General features: G+C 41.1%; 1 protein-coding gene across 4 annotated transcripts in view; it reads left to right on the forward strand.

Annotated features, from left to right (window-relative positions):
* The window catches only part of PRKN (parkin RBR E3 ubiquitin protein ligase), a 1,416,081-nt gene that overhangs the window by 769,767 nt on the left and 622,331 nt on the right, over nucleotides 1-23,983 (forward strand). For all 4 annotated transcript variants that reach the window (XM_017869558.1, XM_017869559.1, XM_017869556.1 and 1 more), the window contains exon 6: nucleotides 1,761-1,876. In XM_017869558.1, coding sequence (XP_017725047.1) covers nucleotides 1,761-1,876 — 116 coding nt within the window. The remainder of the gene's footprint in view (nucleotides 1-1,760; nucleotides 1,877-23,983) is intronic.

Here is a 23,983-nt window from a genome sequence, read left to right on the forward strand (position 1 = left end):
GAATTGATGGGTGCTGACGAGTTGATGGGTGCAGCACACCAACATGGCACAAGTATACATATGTAACAAACCTGCACGTTATGCACATGTACCCTAGAACTTAAAGTATAATAAAAAAAAAAGAAAAAAAAAAGAATACAAATATAAATAAAGCATTCTACAAATGTCTCATCGTGGACAACTGTGGCCTACAGGGAAAAATCCAACTTGCCACATATTTTGTATAAAAGGTTTTATTAGGACACAACCACACCCATTCATTTGCATACTGCTTATGGCTATTTTTAGCTACAAGGCCAAGCTGAGAAGTGTGACAAAGGCCATATAACCCACAAAACCAAAAACACTTAATATTTAATATCTGGCACTTTACATCAAAGTTTGCCAATACCAGGTCAAGGGTTTTAAGGGAAAATCCTTTCCACATTTCAGGTAGTTAAACACTAGTGGAGTTAGGAGTAAGTGTGGTATGCAGGGGTTAGTCTGTCATCCAGTAATATATATGTATTATTTTTTCAGTAGCAGAAAATTTAGCTTCACAGACGTTAGTATCATGGAAGGCATACAGACTGTGGGACAAGAAGCAGAGGAATTGCTGGCTTGGTGTATGAGTGAACAGAAGGAGAGTGAGAACAAATATAGAAGTTAGAAAAGGAACAAGTGACAAAAAAATGTGGTTGAGAAGGGAGAATATTATCAATCAAAAGAACGTGACCTATGTGAAAAGCTAAAATGAGGGAGTATGTGGCAGGACCTGGCTGGGGAAAGGAACTAAGAAGCAGCAAGATACGGGATTGGAACATTCCAGTTGCCTGGCACAGAGGGTGGGCGGCAGAGTCTTTGCGGGAATGCTGAAGTGTTGATGCCAGGCAGAAAAGGGGCAGATTCCAGATGAAGCTGGGAGAGCCATGCTCTGCTGCACTCTTGGCTGGAATGTAGTAGGCTGATCTCATCTCACTGAAACCTCAAGTGATTCTCCTGCCTCAGCCGGGCTCCAGCGGTTTTCCTGCCTCAGCCTCCCGAGTAGCTAGGATTACAATCATGTGCCACCACACCCGGCTAATGTTTGTATTTTTAGTAGAGATGGGGTTTCGCCATGTTGGCCAGGCTGGTCTCGAACTCCTGACCTCATGATCCGCCCGCCTCAGCCTCTCAAAGTGCTGGGATTACAGGTGTGAGCCAACGCACCCAGCCTCTGCTGCACTTCTGTGCCTACCAGGAGTTCATGTGTACTTATGTGGCTATTTACAGTAGGGCTCTCTCAATTCCTGACTCTGCTAAATGACTAACCATGTAGTGATACTGGAGAAAAAGCACTGGATTTCCCTGTGGAAAGCTTGAGTTACTTCTTGGCTTCACCTCTTAACTGTTTGACCGCGGGCACCTCATTTCATGGCTTCGCTCTCCCTTTCCTCATTAGTGAGAGGTTTCCTCCCACCCCCACGTCGTGTGATTCTTCTAGACTCACTTATTATCACTGAAGGGCATGGCTAAACGAAGGCCACAGCGTATTTCTCCAGCTCCCTCACTTAAAGAGCAAAAGAATAGCAGAGACTCAGGGCCATTCTAAAAGGGAAACGTTGACCACTTTGGCACAAGGTCATCCTTTCCTGGGAAAGGTTTGCTGCTGATTTATTTCCATCTCCTACCTCATAACAGATGTCTTCTCTTGCCCAAAGAGATTGTTTACTGTCGAAATGTTTAGAGGAAAAATGAGCAGCCAGGATTCATGTGTGTGATTATATTTAACTTTCTTTCAGGAATTTTTCTTTAAATGTGGAGCACACCCCACCTCTGACAAGGAAACATCAGTAGCTTTGCACCTGATCGCAACAAATAGTCGGAACATCACTTGCATTACGTGTACCGACGTCAGGTAAGGATCTAAAAATAGTGTCACTCCCACCACAGATGTCAGGTAAGGATCTAAAAATTAGTGTCACTCCCCGCTCCTTACTTTCCCAATACTGTTCTGCCACACAAGCCTTCCTCAGTGAATTCTCTTCCCTGGGGAGTATCTGCTTTATTTTGATGCTTCTGTCCAATTTGGGTATGTTTAATGTGATGAAACTATTTAAAATGCCAGTGACTTAGTTTAAGTAGGTAAATAGGGTCCTAAGATGGGAGATGGCATACCTAAAATAGTGTATATAATCTTAGTTGATATTAAAATATAAGCTCACATATTTGAGTGTAAAATGTAAACTCATCCATTAAGTTCAAAAACAAAATGAAAATATGGTGCTAACATTAGGAATGTTAACATTAGGCATGTGCCACCATGCCCAGCTAATTTTAGTAGAGACAAGGTTTCCCCATGTTGGCCAGGCTGGTCTCGAACTCCTGACCTCAGGTGATCTGCCCACCTCAGCCTACCAAAGTGCTGGGATTGCAGGCGTGAGCCACTGCGCCCGGCCAGGAATGGAAAAACAGTTTATGAACACCATAACATGTAGCCCATACATTTTATTTAAAAAATTTTTTTTCCATACATTTCAGTTCTTCATATTTGCCTATATTTATGCTGAGGCTTCGCACACATTCATACACTCAAAATGAAAGCATGTAGCTAGTTTGGGACCTTGTTATTTCTAATCCCAGTGATCACAAGAAAAGCAAGCAAATGTAGAGATGGCCCTGTTAGTAAAAAAGGGAAAATGACTCAATGTGAATTGCGATGTAGGAGCCAAGGACAAAGTGGAAGAAACTGAGTCCGTTTGCTCTGCAGAGTAGGCAGTTCAGAGTAGAATTCCTTACTCTACGCTTTTTGAATGGACAGAGAAAACAAATTAGCTTCATTACATGTTCGTTGAGGTTGACTAAGAAACTCAAATTGCAGTAGTGAGAACTTAGCCCTAATATCAGGATGAACTTTTTTTTTTTTTTGAGAAGGAGTTTCCCTATTGTTGCCCAGGCTGGAGTGCAATGGCATGATCTTGGCTCACTACAACCTCCACCTCCCGGGTTCAAGCGATTCTCCTGTCTCAGCCTCCTGAGTAACTGGGATTACCGGCATGCACCACCACGCCAGGCTCATTTTATATTTTTAGTAGAGACAGGGTTTCTCCATGTTGGTCAGGCTGATCTCAAACTCCTGACCTCAAGTGATCTGACCGCCTCAGCCCCGCCAAGTGCTGGGATTATACGCGTGAGCGGCTGCACCCGGCCCAGGAAGAACTTTTTAATGAAATGCCAAAATGAATTAATGAATAAAGTCAAAAGAATCTATTGTTTCAGACTTTTAAGCAAAAATAGTCTTATAACCTAATCATTTTAAGTGTTGTCTTTCTTTGGCTTTTGGAACTGTATTAGATGGTCTTTTAAAGTTGCTTTAAACTCTGTGATTTCATGATAAGCAAATATTCACACTCCTATCAGGCTATTTCTATACTCTAATAAATTAAAATTAAAATGTTGATTAATAGAAGCCCAGAAACCTTAACAACATCTGTTGAACAAACCTGTTTCCAAGAAGGAATAAAAATGAGACATGATTTTCTCTTCGCTGCATGTTTAGTCACTGCTGTGGCAGGAAGCACCACAATATTGCCTTTAAAATGCAGCGCTTCAGCCCCTCTTGGCAAGGTGAATGATTGCGTATGGCTAACGCTTTCAACATGCAAGAAGAACAGCTAAGATGGGGATTCTGGTGTTTCAGGAAAGGAATTGGAAAGTGCTAAAAGTGAGGGCTTGACTGCTCTGATAGCAGTAGGTAATTAAAGTCACTTTTCAGTTTTTCAAAGGAAAAATTCAAAATACTCTTCTGTAAGTCAGAAAGCAGCTCATCAGCCAGTGTTTTAAACTTTCCATTACGGTTGGTAAAGATGACATTAAAATATGTGGTGATGATGGTATTATCTTACTAAGAGCGTTGCCCTCCCCGTTTCCTGCTGTTACGCTGTCACTTTCATATTAATAACTGGCAACATCTTTCAAAGACAATGAGCCACCTCCCAGATACACAGGATGATAATGGCTGGAAAAATAATATTGTCACATTAATTTTTTTCGTAGGATTACTTTTGGGAGAATTCATACATAGAAGCGTATGTGTGAATATATATGCTTATATGTATTCATGTATATACATATATACACTATATATGTGTCTATATGTATAGACATATACACTATATATGTCTGTATGTATAGACACATATATATACACATATATATACACATAAGATACATATATTCAGATGCATCTTAAGGATGTGTGTATAAACCAACCACTTGATTGAATAAGGACCCTTCTCGTGTAAGGCAGCCGAGTGCCCCATATGTAGGAAAGAGAGACAAACTCTTTCTTCTGACTTTGAGGGCTCCATGTGTGAGGACATTATGAGCACCTGCACAGACACTCCATGCAGTTTGGTGACCATTACGGGGTTTTTCCTGATAATGCTTTCTTTTTACATTTAGAAATCATTCACAATAAACTATAAAAAATGTTATAAGTGACCGGGTACAGTGGCTCACGCCTGTAATCCCCGCACTTTGTAAGGCCGAGGCGGGTGGATCACCTGAGGTCAGAAGTTTGAGACCAGCCTGGCCAACATGGTGAAACCTCGTCTCTATTAAAAATACAGAAATTAGCCAGGCGTAGTGATGCATGCCTGTAGTCCCAGCTACTCGGAAGGCTGAGGCAAGAGAATTGCTTGAATACGGGAGGTGGAGGTTGCAGTGAGCCAAGATTGCGCCACTGCACTCAAGCCTGGGTGACAACAGCAAAACTCGTCTCAAAAAAAAAAAAAAAAAAAAAAAAGTGTTAGAAGTTATTTTTACTCCAATGCTTCGTAAAATTTGTTTAATTTGTTCCTATCTCTTGATTATGCCTAAATATTTGCAGTGTGTGTGTGCTGTATAATTATATTGTATATACTTTTGTATTGTACTTTTTCCATTTAGCATGACATTACGATAAATTTTCTCTGTGCCCAGCACGTATGTGGTGGCTTATGCCTGTAATCCCAGCACTTTGGGAGGCCGGGTAGACAGATTGCTTGAGCTCGGGAGTTCAAGACCAGCCTGGGCAACATGGCAATACCCTGTCTCTACAAAAAATATAAAAATTAGCCACGTGTGATGGCATGTACCTGTAGGCCCAGCTACATGGGAGGCTGAGGCAGGAAAATGGCTTGAGCCTGGGAGGTCAAGGCTGCATTGAGCTGTTTGTGCCACTGCACTCCAGCCTAGGTGACAAAGTGAGACCCTGTCTCAAAAAAATAAAAAATGAAAATAATAATAAATTTTCTCTGCCATGAAAACAGTTTTGAAAAAATAGGTACCTAAAATTGTTATGTGGGAATATGCTGTTGTAGGACTTTGTCCTTAGTTCAGCTAAAAATGGGGTCCTTGTCACACAACCATGAAAAATTAGGCCTGCAGACTCTTTGAAGGGTGAGAAAATGGAATTTGTTGGGCAAAAAGGAAAAGAAAAAGGATAGCAGGGACTCTCAGCAAAGCAAGATGAATATAGATGAAAATCTATAAAGCAAGATGAATACAGATGAAAATAATAGATGAAAATCAGAGGATAGTATTAATTTATCTCTAAATATACTTTCTGTGTACTCCTTATCATACTGGGAAATAAAATATTAAGCCTCCAACTGACTGAACAGATTCCCTCCTGGTCAAGGGGACTGTGGAGACACCTTGGAAGCTGAGTTCCAGCCATGATGGGGTGGGAGGTCAGACAGGCCTTTTATGCCCCCGCCCTCACTAACCACCTCTAGGCTTCCTTTCCTAGGGGCTAAACAGAAACCAGGCAGGTTTTCTCACATCACCAATTGAAATCCCAGGTACTACCGGATCAGGAGAGACCAGGCTCCTCCCCGCCGCAAACAGGGTGAACTTCCCAAGGCTCCATCCCTTTCTCCCAGTGCGCAGGCTGGTCAGTTTCTCTGGGTACCCCCTTGAGTAGCTTGGCTGTCTGAGTTCTATTTAACCATTTCCCCACTTGAGCATTTACTTACAGTTTTTTTTAAAAAACAAATAAGACTGAAAACCATACTATTTTACAGACATCGTTGACTGCATGCGTCGGTGCTAAGAACACAGTCGTAACCGTGGTTGTAGGTCCACGGTAATGGACATTTGTTAGGTTCTTGATCCGTATCATCACCTTCCTTTCCAGAAACACTGCTCCAGTTCTGATCTGGCTTCCCAGGTTTGAGAGGGCTCCCTCCTGCCTCTCTTTCAGCATTGCATATGCTCATAATTTTTGTCTTTGCCTATTTGATAAAGGAGATTTTTTATTATTATTGTTTTGTTATTTATGAATTCAAGAATTTCTCACTTGCTTATTTGCATTTTCTGTTGTGAGAGAACAATGCCAAACTTTCTCCGTGCGAAATACAGAAAGTCTACAAAACAGATCTAGTTTCAGCAATTTCTTTCTCATTCACTATTCATAATATCACGGTGTCCTTTATAAATAGACAGTTTACTGTCTTTTGAATTTATGTTTAAATATATTGCTTTGGTCTTTAAAAATATTATATTTTCCTGGAGATAAATCAAATTCATAATTACAGACTTAAAAATAAAAGGGTGTTTTAAATCTATTTTTATTTTATAATTGTTTTACTTATGTATATATATATGTGTATTAATCATACGTCATTAATCAAATTAGACATAATTAACCATAAATAAATGAAAATCTGAGGATAGGATTAGTTTATCTGTAAATATAATTTCTGTGTACTCCTTATACTGGGAAAGAAAAATAAAATTATAAGCCTCCAACTGACTAAACAGAATCCCTCCTGGTCAAGGGGGCCATGGAGACACCTTGGAAGCTCAGTTCCAGCCATGATGGGGTGGGAGGTCAGACACGCCTGTTATGCACCTGCCCTCACTAACCACCTCTAGGCTTCCTTCCCTAAGGGCTAAACAGAAACCAGACCTTTGAAAAGACTCCACACTGAGGCCAGGCGTGGTGACTTACACCTGTAATCCCAGCACTTTGGGAGGCTGAGGTGGGCAGATCACTTGAGGCCAGGAGTTTGAGACCAGCCATGGCCAACATGGGAAAATCCCATCTCTACTAATAATACAAAAAAAAAAAAAAATTTTGCCAGGCATGGTGGCATGCGCCTGTAATCCCAGCTACCCAGGAGGGTGAGGCAGGAGAATCACTTGAACCTGGGAGGTGGAAGTTGCATTGAGGTGTGATCACACCACTGCACTCCAGCTTGGGTGACAGAGTGAAACTGTGTCTCAAAAGAAAAAAAAAGACTCCACATTGATAATGTCGATCACTGGCTTATATCTTCCCAGGTACAGAACAAAGCCAAGATGAGATAAATCAGTCCTTCACCCTCCCTGAGACAGCTGTTTCCTCTATTCCGATTTTCTTTAAATGTTCACCTTATCTTATGTAAAATGTAGGTTTACCAGGCGCTAACTAAAAGCTCACAAGTATATAATCATCACAAGTGTGTCTCACTGCCTCCTCCTTTTAAGCACAATGCATAAACGCTAAATCTCCTGAGAACCTGTTAGGGAAAAAACAGCCACAGATGTATCTGTGACTTGCATTTTTCCCAGGCCTGCTCTCAAGCTGGAATAATAGACCTTAATGACTGAGCCTTCTACCTCAGTCCCTCATTGCGGTTGTCAATACTAATGAAAGTAAGAATTTTGTTTTTGTGTTTACAAATATACTTCTATACAATAAGAGACCCATCACTCTTTCATTTACCTTTTAATAATAATTCAAATGCTCTAATGCCAAAAGCTAACTTTTGACCTTAAGAGAATAGCACAATTTCTTTGGCCTTTGGTTTCTATGCAAAATCCAGGATTTTAAGTAGGTCATCTGCAAGGCTCTGACTGGTTCTAAGGACTGCACAAGGGAGGAATAAGATTTCTTCATAGCTTTGAATTGATTGAGACAGTTGCAAAAATACTTGCATTTAGTCCTGTCTATTGACAAATGCAGAAATCAAAGACGAAGTCTGCAATGATGCTGCCTACCAAATCACATATATGTGGTTGTAACATGTAGGCAGATGTATAAGAGACATATGTGACTCACAGCCAGATTTTAGGCTTACAATTTAATTCAGATACATGATTTGTGTCCTTTGAGTTTATATTTGACATAAAATATTTTACTCTTTCTTAGACCAGGCGCAGTGGCTCACGCCTGTAATCTCAGCACCTTGGGAGGCCAAGGTGGGCAGATCACGAGGTCAGGAGTTCGAGACCAGGCTGGCCAGCATAGTGAAACCCCATCTCTACTAAAAATACAAAAATTAGCTGGACATGGTGGTGTGTGCCTGTAGTCCCACCTACTTGGGAGGCTGAGGCAGGAGAATCGCTTGAGCCCGGGAGGCAGAGGTTGTGGTGAGCCAATATCATGCCACTACACTCCAGCCTGGGCGACAAAGTGAGACTCCGTCTCAAAACAAACAAATAAAATATTTTACTCTTTCTTAAGGGAAAAAGTGAACTATCTGGGAACCAGAATGTCCTGAGGTTTTTTGTGAAGCCGGAGGTTCCTTTCTGGCATCAAGCCTTGCTTCTCCTCTCCTTACCAAAAGTAGTGACTTGATCTTTGCCCTTCAGGCTTGTCAGTTGATAGTTTGAGGTTTATGAATATAAGCATAACAAGCTGAACAAAAAGCAAGAACTGGATTAAGCACAGTAAGTCTAGCACTTGAAGGCAAAATGGCTGCCTTGTTTAGTATTTCCAATGGAAGTTACGACAGAAGGTTCAGAACATGCTTGGGTGCCTAAGTCATATGAAAATGGCATGGGTAAGCCAGAGGGATACTGGAATTCTTTCCCTAAACAGCATGTGTGTCTTGGGGTTCACCCTTTGTCTATGTCTCCCAAACGAAGATATTTCTGCCCCTTCAATCTCCCTTTACAGTACTAGTCTTCTAAAATTTAATACTTTACAGTGCTAGTCTTCTGAAATTTTTAAAATGTAAAATTTGAAAACATACAAAATAGAAAAATCCTTATCATGATATTGAGGACGAAACTCCGATTTTTTTAATCGTACCCAAACTCCTGTCTAAGGGGTCTGGGGAGTCACGTCCTACAGTTCATATATTCTCATCAGATAGGTTTTATTTAAGCCTATTTATTGTGACTACTTTCCAAACTGACTTTAGGATAACATTATGAGACAAGGAAGAAAAACAAAATATTTTACCCCAAAACATATTTCTTTGCTGTATCTTGAAATGGCCCTGCAAAGCTGTCCTTTGTGGGGTAAAATTTGCATCTGTTACATAGCTAGATATTTTTAACATAGCTAGCTAGATGTTTTCTATGTAGATAGCATAGCTAGATATTTTCTTCCAGGCCCTCCCAATCGTAAAGAGATTAACTAAAAATCTAGCACCTTTTAAAGATCTGAATAGGAGACATTTGTCGTCTGTTGTCTCTAAGGGTAGCCATTATAAGACTTCAAAAGAATCTTGATCTCCACAATCTTTTATCTTAACCTGAACATTCCCTTTCTATCCATCCCAGGTCTTTAGACAAACTCAACCAAATGCCAACCAGAAAGTGTTTAAATTTACCTATAGCCTGGAAGCCCCCAGCTTTGAGTTGTCCCGCCTTTCTAGACCAAACTAATGTATTTCTGAAATGTGTTTGATTGATGTCTCATGCCTCCTTAAAATGTATAAAACCAAGCTTGCCCCAGCCACTTTGGATATGTTTTCAGGACCTCCCGAGGGCTGTGTCATGGACCAGTGTCACTCACATTTCGCTCAAAATATATCTCTCTAAATATTTTGCAGAGTGTGACTCTTTCCATCGATAGAAGGCACCTAGTGAATCTCTGTACTTTCTCTCACCTTTAATCATTATTCCTTAGTTTTCAAAGCTGAAGAAGACTGAAAAATAGCCAGTTTAGCTTAGTCAGAATTTAACCTTCGAGATACATGTTTGAAAACCCAGGTCCCTGTCGGGCATTAAATCCAAAAAGCTGTTCTACAATGTTATTTCCCTCAACTCTTCCAATAAAGACTTATGCTTTTGATGTCATTGTTGTTTGATATAAATGGTTTCATAATTGCCTTCAAATTTCTCCTAAAATAAAATTCATTCGGCCTGTTGAAGCAGTGCCGCAATGGATCACAGACTTAAAAGATTTACTTGGGCCTGGGGATTAGCAAAGATTTATCTCAAAGTCCATATGTACTTTCTCCAGGTGTTCCTGGGGAGAATGATTGAAAGATAATTTGACTGGATTTGGGTATGCATTCATTCCTTCATTTAACAAAGAGAGAGAGGGAATGGAGATCTTAGTTACAATTCCCTTTGAATGCATTTGTTAGGTCTTAGGCTTCTTTTGTCAATTCACATGTTAATTTTGGCTATAGTTGGCATTCTGTTGTGACTTAGAATTACTGTGTAAGTTCTTTGTCAGTCTGATTTTTGACAATACCAATAGCTACTTTCCATTAACTTAAGATTTTCTTAAAATTTAGGGATCAGATGAGACCTGATAGTTTATCCAGTCATCAGGCTCTGAGGAGCATGGTGAGAAACTCAGGTATACGTACAAAAAATTTGACTAGAATCTTTAACATAGCCTTTTACATAAGTGGCTTTCTTTCTGTAATGGAAATTTTTGGAAGTTTCTTATGTGTTGTAGCGCCAGTGTTTGTGCACACAGAGCTATATATTTCTCCCATTAGACCCAAATATGTTTACATTATAATAAAGAGGGATATGTTCTAGAGTCGAATGGAAAATCTTACAACTTTTTAAGATGAAAGAGAAAACTTCAAAGATATATCTTCTAGCTTGAAGCAGGCTGCTTCACACGGTGCCCCAGGCCCCATAGGACTAAATTCCATCTCCGTATGCCAGGAGTGATTCTTTTCTGAAAAGTGTGACACACCCTCATCTAATCCAGTCTTGAGGGAGGGCTGCTATAAACCCTTCCAGAAAGAATCTTTGCACAAAGCCTCCAATAACAGGTGATCCCTTTGAGATTCAGATGCAGTGCTTAATGACCTGAAATTTTTTAGATACATTAATTTAAAATAATTCGGGCTTCCATCTTATAAATGAAGAAATTGAATGTATCACATTAAAAATTTACATCTGATCACACCACAAGGAAGTGGTTAAGCCAGTCTACAAACCAAAGTCTACATGGCTTGCATTGCTTTTCTTTCATTGCACCTTCCCCTCCACCCTGCATGGTCCTGACTTTCTCTGTACAGTAAAAAGCAAGGCTATCTGGTGAGGCCAGAAGGTGGATTTGTATGTGAAAAGGAAAATGTATCAGTAAAGTGAGATTCAGAAAAAAGAAAAAGTTGAACTTGCTGTTGTCTTGTGTGTCTGCCTTTAAAAACCAGTAAGAGTGGAAAATACAGAGCTACCTCCAAGTCTACTGCTCTGCAAAACTGCAGGCTGCTTGCAGGGCAAGACCCAAATTGACTGACATGCCAGTGTGATTGGTCCTCCCCACAGTGGCCAGCACAAGACTGTGCATCAAAGAGATTTAAATAAATGCTGACTTAAAGGTAAATCTGTTTCACGCAGTGCAACAAACAGAAAGCAAACTATTTTCACACGAAGCAATCTCCTTTTGAAAATACCTTCTGAATTTAATAGACTAATTGAGTTAATTATTTAACTCAAATAAAACAATGAATTGGTCAGAAATCAGTGGAGATTTTTAAGGAGGTATTAGAAATCAGGGGGAATGTCCAATTTTGAAATCCAAGTCACAGATATAGATTATGCTGCCATATTATTTGGGTCAGTTACTTATGAAAGCACAGAAGAAATATTTTATCCCCACTCATACTTCGAAATGTGAACCATGTCAGTTTTAATGTCAGTCAGCGGCCTTCATTTCTCCCATGGTGAACCTGTGGGCTTCAGATCTGAGCAGCTGCATTAGCAGAGCTTCCTAGAGATGTTACAGGTGCTTGTGCATGAAATTCTTAGGCCTTACCTTTTCATTTAACTGTCATCGCAGGTGCGCAGCAACCCCCACTGGGAAGAGCGGGGGCAATATTGCAAATCCTCCTGGACCAATTTTGTATCCGTTAAGGTCAACCTTGAGTGTTGTAACTGTCTGGATTTTAAGCAGTTCATTCTCTGTTGGTGGGTGTTTTTGTTTCTTTGTTTTTTGTTTGTTTTTGTTTTTGTTTTAAGACAGAGTTTGGAGTTTCACTCTTGTCACCCAGGCTGGGGTTCAATGGCTTGATCTTGGCTCACTGTAACTTCCGCCTCCCGGGTTCAAGCGATGCTCCTGCCTCAGCCTCCTGAGTAGCTGGGATTAAAGGCATGTGCCACCATGCCCGCTAAGTTTATATTTTTAATAGAGACAGGGTTTCGCCATGTTGGCCAGGCTTGTCTTGAACTCCTGACCTCAGGTGATCCACCGGCCTTGGCCTCCCAAATTGCTGAGATTACAGGTGTGAGCCACCATGCCTGACCTGTTGGTGGATGAGAAGAAAGATGGAGCGACCGGACGAGGTGGCTCATGCCTGTAATCCCAGCACTTTGGGAGGCCAAAGCAGGTGGATCTCAAGGTCAGGAGTTCAAGACCAGCCTGACAAACATGGCAAACCCCCATCTCTACTAAAAATACAACAATTAGCCAGGTGTGCTGGTGTGCACCTGTATTCCCAGCTACTCAGGAGGCTGGGTTAGGAGAATCACTTGAACCTGGGAGGTGGAGGTTGCAGTGAGCTGAGATTGCACCACTGCCCTCCAGCCTGGGTGACAGAGGGAGACTCCTTCTCAAAAAAAAAAAAAAAAGGTGCTACATTCCTGAAGCATCTAAGAGACCCTTGCTAGAACTTTGTTGACAGTTAAGCTTTGTTTTTAAGGTCCATTTTCACCTGAAAGAAATACTCACAGTGTTTACATAACTACTTTTTTTTTTTTTTTTTTTTTTTAGACAGAGTCTCGCTCTTTCACCCAGACTGGAGTGCTGTGGCCGGATCTCAGCTCACTGCAAGCTCCGCCTCCCGGGTTCATGCCATTCTCCTGCTTCAGCCTCCCGAGTAGCTGGGACTACAGGCGCCGCCACCTCGCCCGGCTAGTTTATTTTTGTATTTTTAGTAGAGACGGGGTTTCACCATGTTGGTCAGGATGGTCTCAACCTCTTGTGAGCTGCCTGCCTTGGCCTCCCAAAGTGCTGGGATTACAGGCTTGAGCCACCGCGCCCGGCCTATAACTACTTTTTTTAAAGAAAACTGTTGCATTACTTCTGCATTTATTTCTAATGGCAATTTTATCCTTATAATTAGCAATTTGTTATAAACTAGGTGAGGGGAAGATTTTCATTGCAAATAATGTTTGTGCCAGTTCATATCTGCAGATAGAAATTTTAAAGTGCTGGGACACTTTTTAGTGATTAGCTATAATATGATCTACCTTGCCTTCTATAAATATCCTTTAATGTAGCTATATTTTCTCGTGACATTTAGAAATAAGTATTTGCAAATGTGTCCTTTGTAGCTTTCAAAGTCTATAGAGCTATTTGTGACAAAATAAGCAATAGTCTCAGAAACCCGGAGTGCAAAGTTATTTATCGAAACAAGGGTCATGGTGTGTTGATTCTTTTCCTTGTTAATTTGACAAATTCTGTGTCACAGGAAACATGGCCTCACGTGCTATATCTTCTGTGCACTGGAAGTGGAATTTCAAGAGTTTCTAGATCTAAATGTAGATTTTCACACTAAGAGGTACTGGCCTACACAGATATACCAGCATTCTGTTATATCAGTATCACAGGCAAAGCAGTTTCATGCAGGCATCTGAGATCTTTAATACCTCCTCTACCATCAAAGATAAGGTAAAAGTAGATCAGTCTGTTCATTCAACAGCTATTTATTGAGTTCATCTGTGGCTCAAGAAACTATTCCAGGTGCTTCAAGCTGAGATAAAGCCTTGCATTTCTGATCAAGCCTGATGCATTTCTGTCGATGGGAGGGAAAACCGTTGACAGGGATGCTCTCTGGCAGGTGAGGGTGTGATGGAACCGGGCTAGTTCAAGCCAGGCAGAAGGTGTTAACACCTCTCGTTCATTCTCACTGTATCATGGTAGAACAGGGACCCAAACTTTATTTCTTTAGGCTGTTTTCCCCCATGATTCTTTCATAATACTTGTCCAAGACAGAACTTTGAAGACATACATAGAATTATTTGTTACGTGTTTGAGCAGACCATGCACCAGTTTTCCCACTGCCTTTTCTTTTACACCCAACCAGCTAGATATGGACATTACCTGACTAACCCCAAACCATCCCACATAGCTTCCATTTCTGCTGAAGTACCTCCTCCTTGCATATTACGCTGGAAATGACCAGACTGTGACCCCAAAGTCAAACTTGACCACCCGTTGCTATCATTGCAGGTCTCCACATTCGATTCCTTCTCTGAGCCGGTACAAAAGTGACTGTGGTGTTTCAGACTGCATAGCACTGTTTTCTTGTGTGCTCAGTCCAGACACATGTGTATGTCAGGATAATGTGACATCAGTATATATTCCACAAGGTTGGAGAAGGTCCAACTATTGCTAACAAGTTGTATTGTTCTTACCATTTGTTAGATATTCTGTATGTATGTCGATCTTAACATTTTGAATGTTATTTATACCCATTTTACAGATGGGAAAAATGGTAACAAAGAAATTATATTACTTGCCAAAAGTCACATTGCTCTTAAATGGGGAAGACAGTGGATCAATATTAGATCCCATGATAATTCTGACACCAACGTTCATGCTCCTTGCTGCCTTTTTTTTTTTTTTTTTTTTTTTTTCTGAGATGGAGTTTTGCTTTTGTTGCCTGGGCTGGAGTGCAATGGTGTGATCTTGCCCACTGCAACCTACACCTCCCAGGTTCTAGCGATTCTCATGCCTCAGCCTCCTGAGTAGCTGGGATTACAGGTGCATGCCACCAAGCCTGGCTAATTTTTGTATTTTTAGTAGAGATGGGTTTTCACCATGTTGGTCAGGCTGGTCTCGGACTCCTGACCTCAGGTGATCTGCCCACCTCGGCTTCCCAAAGTGCTGGGATTACAGGCGTGAGCCACGGCGCCTGGCCCATTTGCTGTCATTCTGTATGGCCTCAGGAATATGTTTATTCCCTCAAAAAATGACATCATTAATTTTGGGAGAAGAAAAGAAGTATGGCTAGAAGACTGGAAACGATTGAAGAGGGGCATTATACGCTTAAAAGTTGAAGGAGTGGCTGCAGTTCTATTGCCCTTGGTTTGCTTGGGATTAATGGCGCTCACTCCTGCTTTATAAAGCCAGCTGCAAATCCAGGGCAGAGGGGATCATTCCAGTCCTGGGCTTCTGTGAAAGTAGTTCCTGCCCTTTAGGGGAGGCATCGTGTGGCTTACTGCTTAACAGAAGTTTGTGGCTCAGACACCCTTTGCTGAGAAGCATGAAGGAGCTTCCTGGGACCGAAAGGCTGGGGCAGCCCTCAGGAGCCCTGGGAAGAGAGTGATGGGTGGTAGAGGAGGAGGGGGTGCCTCCCCTGCAGGTTGTCATCAGGGACACAGAGGCAGAGCAAGACAACATAAGCAGCGTGGGAGCTTTCCTCACTCTGAGATTCCCAGGCAGTGAGGGAGGATGGCTCCCGACCAGGAGGACTCTGGACTGATCCCTGGTGAACTCAAATGTCACCTGGACATCCTCAACAGTAAATCGCCAGGATCCAGGGCAGAAGGTGGAGGGCACACTGGATAATCAGTGGGTGATAACCCTCAACCACTTTCAATCTTTGCTACTTTTTCTTTTCTTTATTTATTTATTTGAGATGGATTCTCGCTGTCACCCAGGCTGGAGTACAGTGATGTGATCGCAGCTCACTGCAACCTCCACCTCCCAAGTATTTTGTTTAGCTCTCTCATCTTTAGTCTGTATTGGGAGAATTCTTAAGTATTTTTCCAAATATGAAATTTTATTATTAAGCTATTTGAGATCCACACATACGTAGTTACTTGACTTATAATAAAGTGACACCACTGCACATTTCGGATCCACACATACATAGTTACTTGATTTGTCATAAAGTGACACCATTGAGATGTGCTTCTGGGTAAATTTGATAACTTTATGTTTAAAAAAAAAATGGACCTCAACTTCCTATCATACACCATACGTAAAAGTCAATACCAAATAAGTTGTAAATCTTAATATAAAAGTTGAAGCAATGAAGCTTCTAGAATATAAAATAGTGCAATATCTTTATAACCCTGATAAAAAGGAAGATTTCTTTTTTTTTTTTTTTTTTTGTTTTTCTTTCTTTCTGAGATGGAGTCTCACTCCTTCACCTATGCTGGAGTGCAGTGGTGCAATCTCAGCTCACTGCAACCTCCACCTCCCAGGTTCAAGCGATTCTCCTGCCTCAGCCTCCTGAGTAGCTGCGATTGCAGGCATGTGCCACCACTCCCAAATTTTTTTGTTTAGTAGAGACAGGTTTCACCATGTTGGCCAGGCTGATCTCAAGAACTCCTGGTGTCGTGATCCACTGGCCTTGGACTCCCAAGGTGCTGGGATTACAGGTGTGAGCCACCGTGCCCAGCCAAAAGGAAGATTTCTTATACAATACACAAAGAATATTTAATTAATGGGAAATGATTGACAAATTCATTTGCATTATACTTGGGAACTCATCCAGAGACACTGTCGAGAGAGTGACCAGGCAAGCCACACAGTGGGAGGTTTTGCAATTCATTTAACTGACTGAGGGCTCAGAATGTATAGAGAACGTCTACACATCGGTAAGAAAAAGGAAGACGGCTGGGCTCAGTGGCTCATGCCTGTAATCCCAGCACTTTGGGAGGCTGAGGCAGGCAGATCACGAGGTCAGGAGATCGAGACCATACTGGCCAACATGGTGAAACCCCGCCTCTATTAAAATATAAAAAATTAGCTGGGCATGGTGGTGCATGCCTGTAGTCCCAGCTACTCAGGAGGTTGAGGCAGGAGAATCTCTTGAACCCTGGAGGCGGAGGTTGCAGTGAGCCGAGATTGCGCCACTGCACTCCAACCTGGCAACAGAGAGAGACTCCGGCTTAGAAAAAAAAAAAAGGAAGACAATACAGGAGGAAAATGGGCAAATTAAAACCACAATTATTATACTATCACTTACCCCGCAGAATGCCTAAAATGTATGACACTGACCACCCCAGTCCTTTTGGTAAGAATATGAAGCAGCTGAAACTCTTGTATTCTACTGGGCAATTATCTGCTAGAGATGAATATATACTTCTCATATGACTCAGGAATTCCACTCCTAGGTAAATACCAATGAGAAATACATACGTCTGTTTATGCATGTAAGAAACACTTAGAGCAGCGTAACTTATGATACCTCACAGCTTGAAATAAGCCAAGTGTCCATCAAATAAGCTGTGGTATGAACATTCAGTGAAATATACAGTGATTTAAAAAGTGAATTAGGCCGGGCACAGTGGCTCATGCCTGTAATCCCAGCACTTTGGGAGGCCAAGGCAGGCAGCTCACAAGAGGTTGAGACCATCCTGACCAACATGGTGAAACCCCGTCTCTACTAAAAATATAAAAATCAGCTGGGTGTGGTGGCGCATGCCTGCAATCCTGGCTACTGGGGAGGCTGAAGCAGGAGAATCGCTTGAACCCGGGAGGCGGAGGTTGCAGTGAGCTGACTCCAGCCTGGTGACACAGCGAGACTCCACCTCAAAAAATAAAAAATAGTAAAAATTAAAAAAAGTGAATTAAACTCCATGCAGCTGCAAACATAATTTTTAAGGGAAAGCTGGACACAAGAATGGATAGTCTACATGATTCCATTTATATTACTTCTGTTCCACAGCAATATGAAACCAGGTGCAGTGGCTCATGCCTGTAGTCCCAGCACTTTGGGAGGCCGAGGCGGGTGGATCACATGAGGTCAGGAGTTCGAGACCAGCCTGGCCAACGTGGTGAAACCGTGTCTCTACTAAAAATACAAAAATTAGCCGAGCGTGGTGGCACAGGCCTGTAATCCCAGCTACTCAGGAGGCTGAGGCAGGAGAATCGCTTGAACCTGTGAGGTGGAGGTTGCAGTGAGCCGAGATTGCGCCACTACACTCCAGCCTGGGCAACAGGGCGAGACTCAGTCTCAAAACAAAACAAAAAAAGAAGAAAACGGCAATATAGTGTCATTCTTCATATATTATTATATATATTTTAAATAATATAATTATTATATATATATGAACTTATCAAAAACAGAAAAAAGGAATGGTGTAGACATTTAGGATGCTGGTTCCCTTAAGAAGGAAGAAGGTAGTAACTGAGGGACAGCTGAATTCTTCCTTTGTTTCATGTTCCCTTCTTCCTTTTTTCTAGATTTTCTTATGCCTGTGACAATGGTCAGACCTTACCGAGCCCCTGCACTCCTTATTTTCTGGAACATTGTTTGGACGCATCCATGACGAGAGCGGAATTTGTTGGTCAGAAACTGGGACTATAAGATGGAGTGCCATAATCTTAGCATGGCTGGACATGTGTGGAGGGCATGTGTGGTAGGGCACCGCCAGGGTACTGTTGAGAGCAATAAGGGAGCATTCTAAGGAATTAAAATTCATATAATCTCTGAAACATTATTGGGTGAAAATAGTTTATTCTATTAGAGGCTATGGAGGAATGTTCCATCAAAATTTATTAAATATATTATAGTATGAAGAAAATCATTAAAATTTATTTATATTGATTATTAACAAGTTATTATTGATATTATTTGTTTAATCAGAAAATTAGCTATAATGATCTCTAACACTGTTCGGTATATTATTCAAAATGTATTTTTTAATTATTTACTTTAAAAAATTTTAATGACAGTCCCTTATGAAAGAATTAGAAATTGGTAACACCTCCAGTGATTTTTCTCAGTAGATCTTATTATTTTTAATTAGAAAGTCTCCCTCCACCAGGAGTAAGGTTAGAGAACATTTTGATCAAGAGTATTCTCAGCTCTGTTTCAAATTAAAATGAGTAAATATTTCCAACAGAATATTATCCAAGGTGCTATCTTTTGCTTCACTAGTACCTTGGATAATCTTCTGCTGGAAATATTTACTCATTTTAATTTGAAAAAAAATTCAAATTAATATTTGAAAATAGTATTTTATTTGACAAATATTTTTACAAGAAAGAAGTTATCAAATAAGTAATTATTATTTATAAATATCTTCAGGGGTCTTCAACCCCCAGGGCCATGCACTGATACTGGTCTGTTAAGGAGCCGCCAGCAGGAGGTGAGCCATGGGTTGGCAAGCATCGCAGCCTGAGCTCCGCCTCCCGTGAGATCAACAGTGGCATTAGATGCTTATAGGAGCGCGAGCCCTATTGTGAACCACACATGCAAGGGATCTAGGTTGTGGCCCCTTATGAGAATCTAACTAATGCCTGATGAACCGAGGTGGTTTCATCCCGAAACCACCCCCTTCCCCACTCCTATCCTGTTCATGGAAAATTTGTTTTTTTCACAAAACCAGCCACTGGTGCCAAAAAGATTGGGGACCACTGCATGTTTGGAAACTTTCACCAGCTTCACCTGCAGCAAAATCGGAGGTTTTCTCAATTTCACTTCTTTATGACATGAACACAGACTTATCTAAGTAAAAATGGTATTTACACTAAGAGTCTTTCTTCAAAATGAAATATTCAATAGATTTCAGAATTGAAATATTGAAGATCATTTGAGTTCTCACCATTTAATCAATTTCTCCTTCTCTTTTGTATAGGGATTAGTTTCAATGTCTTCTTGCAAACTTTTTTCTGTGATTTATATTTACTTAAAGTATCTAGAGCTAAAGATGTGGGGCACCTCGTTTGTTGGATGCCTTTTTTTTTTTTTTTTTTTTTGAGACAGAGTCTCACTCTGTCGTCCAGGCTGGAGTGCAGTGGCACTATCTCGGCTCACTGCAACCTCTGCCTCCCAGATTCAGGCAATTGTCCTATCTCAGCCTCCCAGTTAGCTGGGATTACAGGCATGTGCCACCACACCAGGCTAATTTTTGTAGGAATGGGGTTTCACCATGTTGGCCAGGCTGGTCTTGAACTCCTGACCTCGAGTGAGCCACCCACCTCGGCCTCCCAGAGTGCTGGGATTACAGGTGTGAGCCACCGTGCCTGGCCTGGATACTTTGATCAAAGATTGCTAATGAGTTTTGAACAAAATGCAGACAAGTTTAGAATATTCATAAGGTAGTTAAATACAGTTTTAAGTACTTCGGTCAATTTCCAAAATACTTTTCTAAAAGCTGAAACTTTTCTACAGTAGCAGAGAAGTAGAGACCATTGCCATGATGAAGTGGTGTTTATTTATCTGACATGAGCTTTGCCACAACTGCTTTTGTTTTTTAGTTGCTCAGTATATGTAAAAGTATTTATAAATTTTTAGAAATTATTTATAAATATTTATATTATAAAAATAATTATGGCCTGGTGTGATGGCTCACACGTGTAATCCTAGCACTTTGGGAGGCTGAGGCAGGCTGATCACCTGAGGTCAAGAGTTCAAGACCAGCCTGGCCAACATGGTGAAACCCCGTCTGTACTAAAAAGGCTAAAATTAGCTGGGCGTGGTGGCGGGCGCCTGTTATTCCAGCTACTCGGCAGGCTGAGGCAGGAGAATCGCTTGAATCTGGGAGGCAGAAGTTGCAGTGATCTGAGATCACCCCATTGTACTCCTGGCTGGGCGACAAGAGTGAGACTCCGTTTCAAAAACTAATCATTATTATTATATTATAAAATATACATTACTTGTAAATAAACTACAAATTCTGTTATTGGTTGAAAATTACGTCTTGTTTTAATGTAACTATGAATTATATGCATGTCACAATTACTTCCAAGTATGTTCTAGAAGTTTCTAAATTTAGTGGAAACACTGTTTTTAACCATAATGCTATATCCCACCAAAATATATGTGAATTTATCATTAGAACCAAAACCATCCAATGTTGAACTTTTAAAGTAAATTAGCAGTAATGTTCGCAGTAGTGTCAACAGAATACACTTCCAAAACTTTATTTCCTGTCAATTAATTGCATGAAAAGAAAAACAGTAATTGGTATTAATGGATGTTCCATTTTTATCTAAATAATGATAGAAAACTATTCAATTTGACTCTTTCTGAGATTCTGCTAAGCAGACTAACACTAACAGCTATCATTTAACTTTTTGTATATGCATGAGAAAACTTGGAATCAAAACTGAGTAAACTAATTTAGAGCAGTCATTTGATCTAAATAAAAAGCCGTATTTCCTCACTGAGTAATTTGTAAATGTGCCTTGTGAGCTGCATGTGCTAAATCCTATTGTTTGAGAACAGCATTCCTAAAATAACTGCAACTTCATAGTAGACACTAATGCTTCTTCAGCAGATTTGTGGGGCTGGTCTTTGTGTAGTCGTGTATTTTAAAAGACCCACGGTATATGGAAAATGTTGACACACACCTATGCAACTTACATGTTCAGCATTAACTTCCTTGAGAAATAGAAATTCTATACTTAATGGGCACTTCCTTTTTTAGCTTATTTCTGTTGGAAGAGTTGATTTGAAATTAAGTGTCACCAACAATCATATTAATAAACACTTTTGCGAGAATCAATAAACGACAAAAAGCCCTGTAGCAAAAGCCTTCTGACTGCCTTAATGTGCTCCCTGTACTTCCCAGCTTTGATTTTCTGCCTGTGCTTCATGTAGAATGAACCTGTAGTTTCCCACGTTTTCCATCAACTCCACCAACTCTTGGCTGCTGACTTCAAGGTTCCCAAAGACCTCAGCCCAGTCCTGGCAGAGACAATGGCACAGTGCACAGCAGGCAGGGTGGCCGGTATGGAATGCTACTCCCACCACCTCCCCTCATGCGGAGGAGTTAGTCTGACTAGAACCTGGTGCCCGAGGCTACTTTGTTTCCTCCTTGGGTACCTGCATGTTCTTTTTGCAAAGATGGCATTCGTTACCTGGTAACTTATGGTCATGAGAAAAGTGGCATCATTCAGTAGTGTGAGAATGAAGAAGAGAGCTCCCTTTGCTGTCCATGCACCACACATGCTGCTAGATAGCACAAAGGCAGAAATTTAAAAGCCCAGGGTTTAGGTCTACTGAAACCAGGCCCCGTTGTTTTAATGTAGCTCTAACCATAAATGCTCCTTCAAAGCATGAGAAATCTGGAATAAATTCTCAACCTGGAAGGACCCATGGACAGGAGGAAATATTGGAACAGTCCCAGGTAAACTTCGGCTTAGAGTCATCTTATCTCCGCCTTTGAGACGGGATTTCCGGTTCTGTCAGAGGCTTTTCTGGGGCTACTGGACACATTCTGTAACTTAAACCCTGAGGAGGAGATGGAATACTTTGTAAGCCCATTTCTCCCCTTTCCCCAGGCCATCTCTCAGTGTTTACTGGGAGATGGTTTATTCTTCCAGTTATGGAAAAGCAGCCAAAATGGAAGGGGATGGTTAGTTACTGCAACCCAGACAGGGCTTAACCTTCATGAAATTCTCCTCTTCCCTTCAGCTTGAGATGTTGCTAGATTCATTCCTGTAATGTTGGAATGCAAGATGAAATTAGTCTTCCCTAATTTTTGTAAACTAGATGGGTCTCTCTTTTTACAAGATTAACACCAAGTTACTCTTCATGATGCCACGGCCACTGGGGTTTAGGAGAGGTAGCACAGGTAATAGTGATTAGGGTTGCACACAAATATAACACATGTTCCTGCATTGGTGTCTATATTCATTAGTGAAAATTCTCAGTGACAAAGTGAATTCTCCTTCCCTTTGTTCCTAAACTACAACTGGAAAAGCAAGCTGTCTACCCTGTAGGTGAGGAGTTGGTATTGCTGTTCTTAAATACACAGACTGACTTTGATTTCTTGTTCTGACAAAGCAAGACAGATTGACTTTCGGTCCCCAGCAAGCTGCAGTCCTACATCATTCCAGCACTGACCCTTTTGCTAATAGTAACTAATCCTCACTCCACATCACCTCCCCATTTTGCTTAAAACCCATCTCTTTCAAATGGCCTCTTCTGGTGAAGGCTTTTCCAATTGGCATTATTCTTATACATATGGAAGTATATGTAGACCATTAATCCAAGAGTTACTTATAGACATGTGTGACTACGTAGGTGATCTTAAACCATCCCCTGAATTCTTCGATTCCTATCACATGATTTATCCCCAACAGCTAAAGAAGTCTCTGCTTCTGCCTTCCCTTGCATTTCGCTTCTTTACTCACCGCTAACATTTGGATGTCTTTTGAGTTTGCCTCCAACCGTCTTTCCAATTCCCAAGATACACATGAAGCATAGTGGTTCAGAGCCCTGCCTTTGAAGCCAGACTGTGTGTACAGAGCTTGGCTCTGCCAGCTTTTGCCTCTGTCCTTCTAGATAATAAGAGCATCTTCTCGTTCTTGCAGTGATTGTGAGGATGAAGTGAGTCCATGCAGTAAGCACTTGGAACCATGTTTTTTTTCCAGTGTGGTAGCACCAAAGCGGGGAGCCAAGCTAGCACAGCCTCCCTTTCCATTTCAGCTTCAAATGGTAATATCCAACTTCCAGATCCTGAAGCCCTGGAGTTTAGAATCCTATACCCCAGTTCCCCAGGGAGTGCATTCTACTTCGCAGAAGGTCTGCAGATGTGCAGGTTGTAACACAGAGAGCAGACGACTCCAGAATGGAGGTCCTACTAACGGCTTTGCCTCCTAAACCCACCACCGACTCATTGTCTGACTTGGGGCAAATCAATCACTGTGACTTTAATTCCCTAAATTTGGTTAATTCCTGAGGTGGTGGTAGGATCAAATAAGTTAACTTCTGTAAACATACTTTAAAATTTTTAGATCTGTACACAAATCTAAATCACTTATGATCATTAATAATCCTGTTCTTGGGAAATATATGTCATAAATAGTTCTTTTTAGAAATGAGGCATTTATGGCCGGGCGCAGTGGCTCAAGCCTGTAATCCCAGCACTTTGGAGGCCAAGA

The sequence above is a fragment of the Rhinopithecus bieti genome, unplaced genomic scaffold (genome assembly GCF_001698545.2).
Source record: "Rhinopithecus bieti isolate Rb0 unplaced genomic scaffold, ASM169854v2 scaffold_3948, whole genome shotgun sequence".
Lineage (NCBI taxonomy): Eukaryota > Metazoa > Chordata > Mammalia > Primates > Cercopithecidae > Rhinopithecus > Rhinopithecus bieti.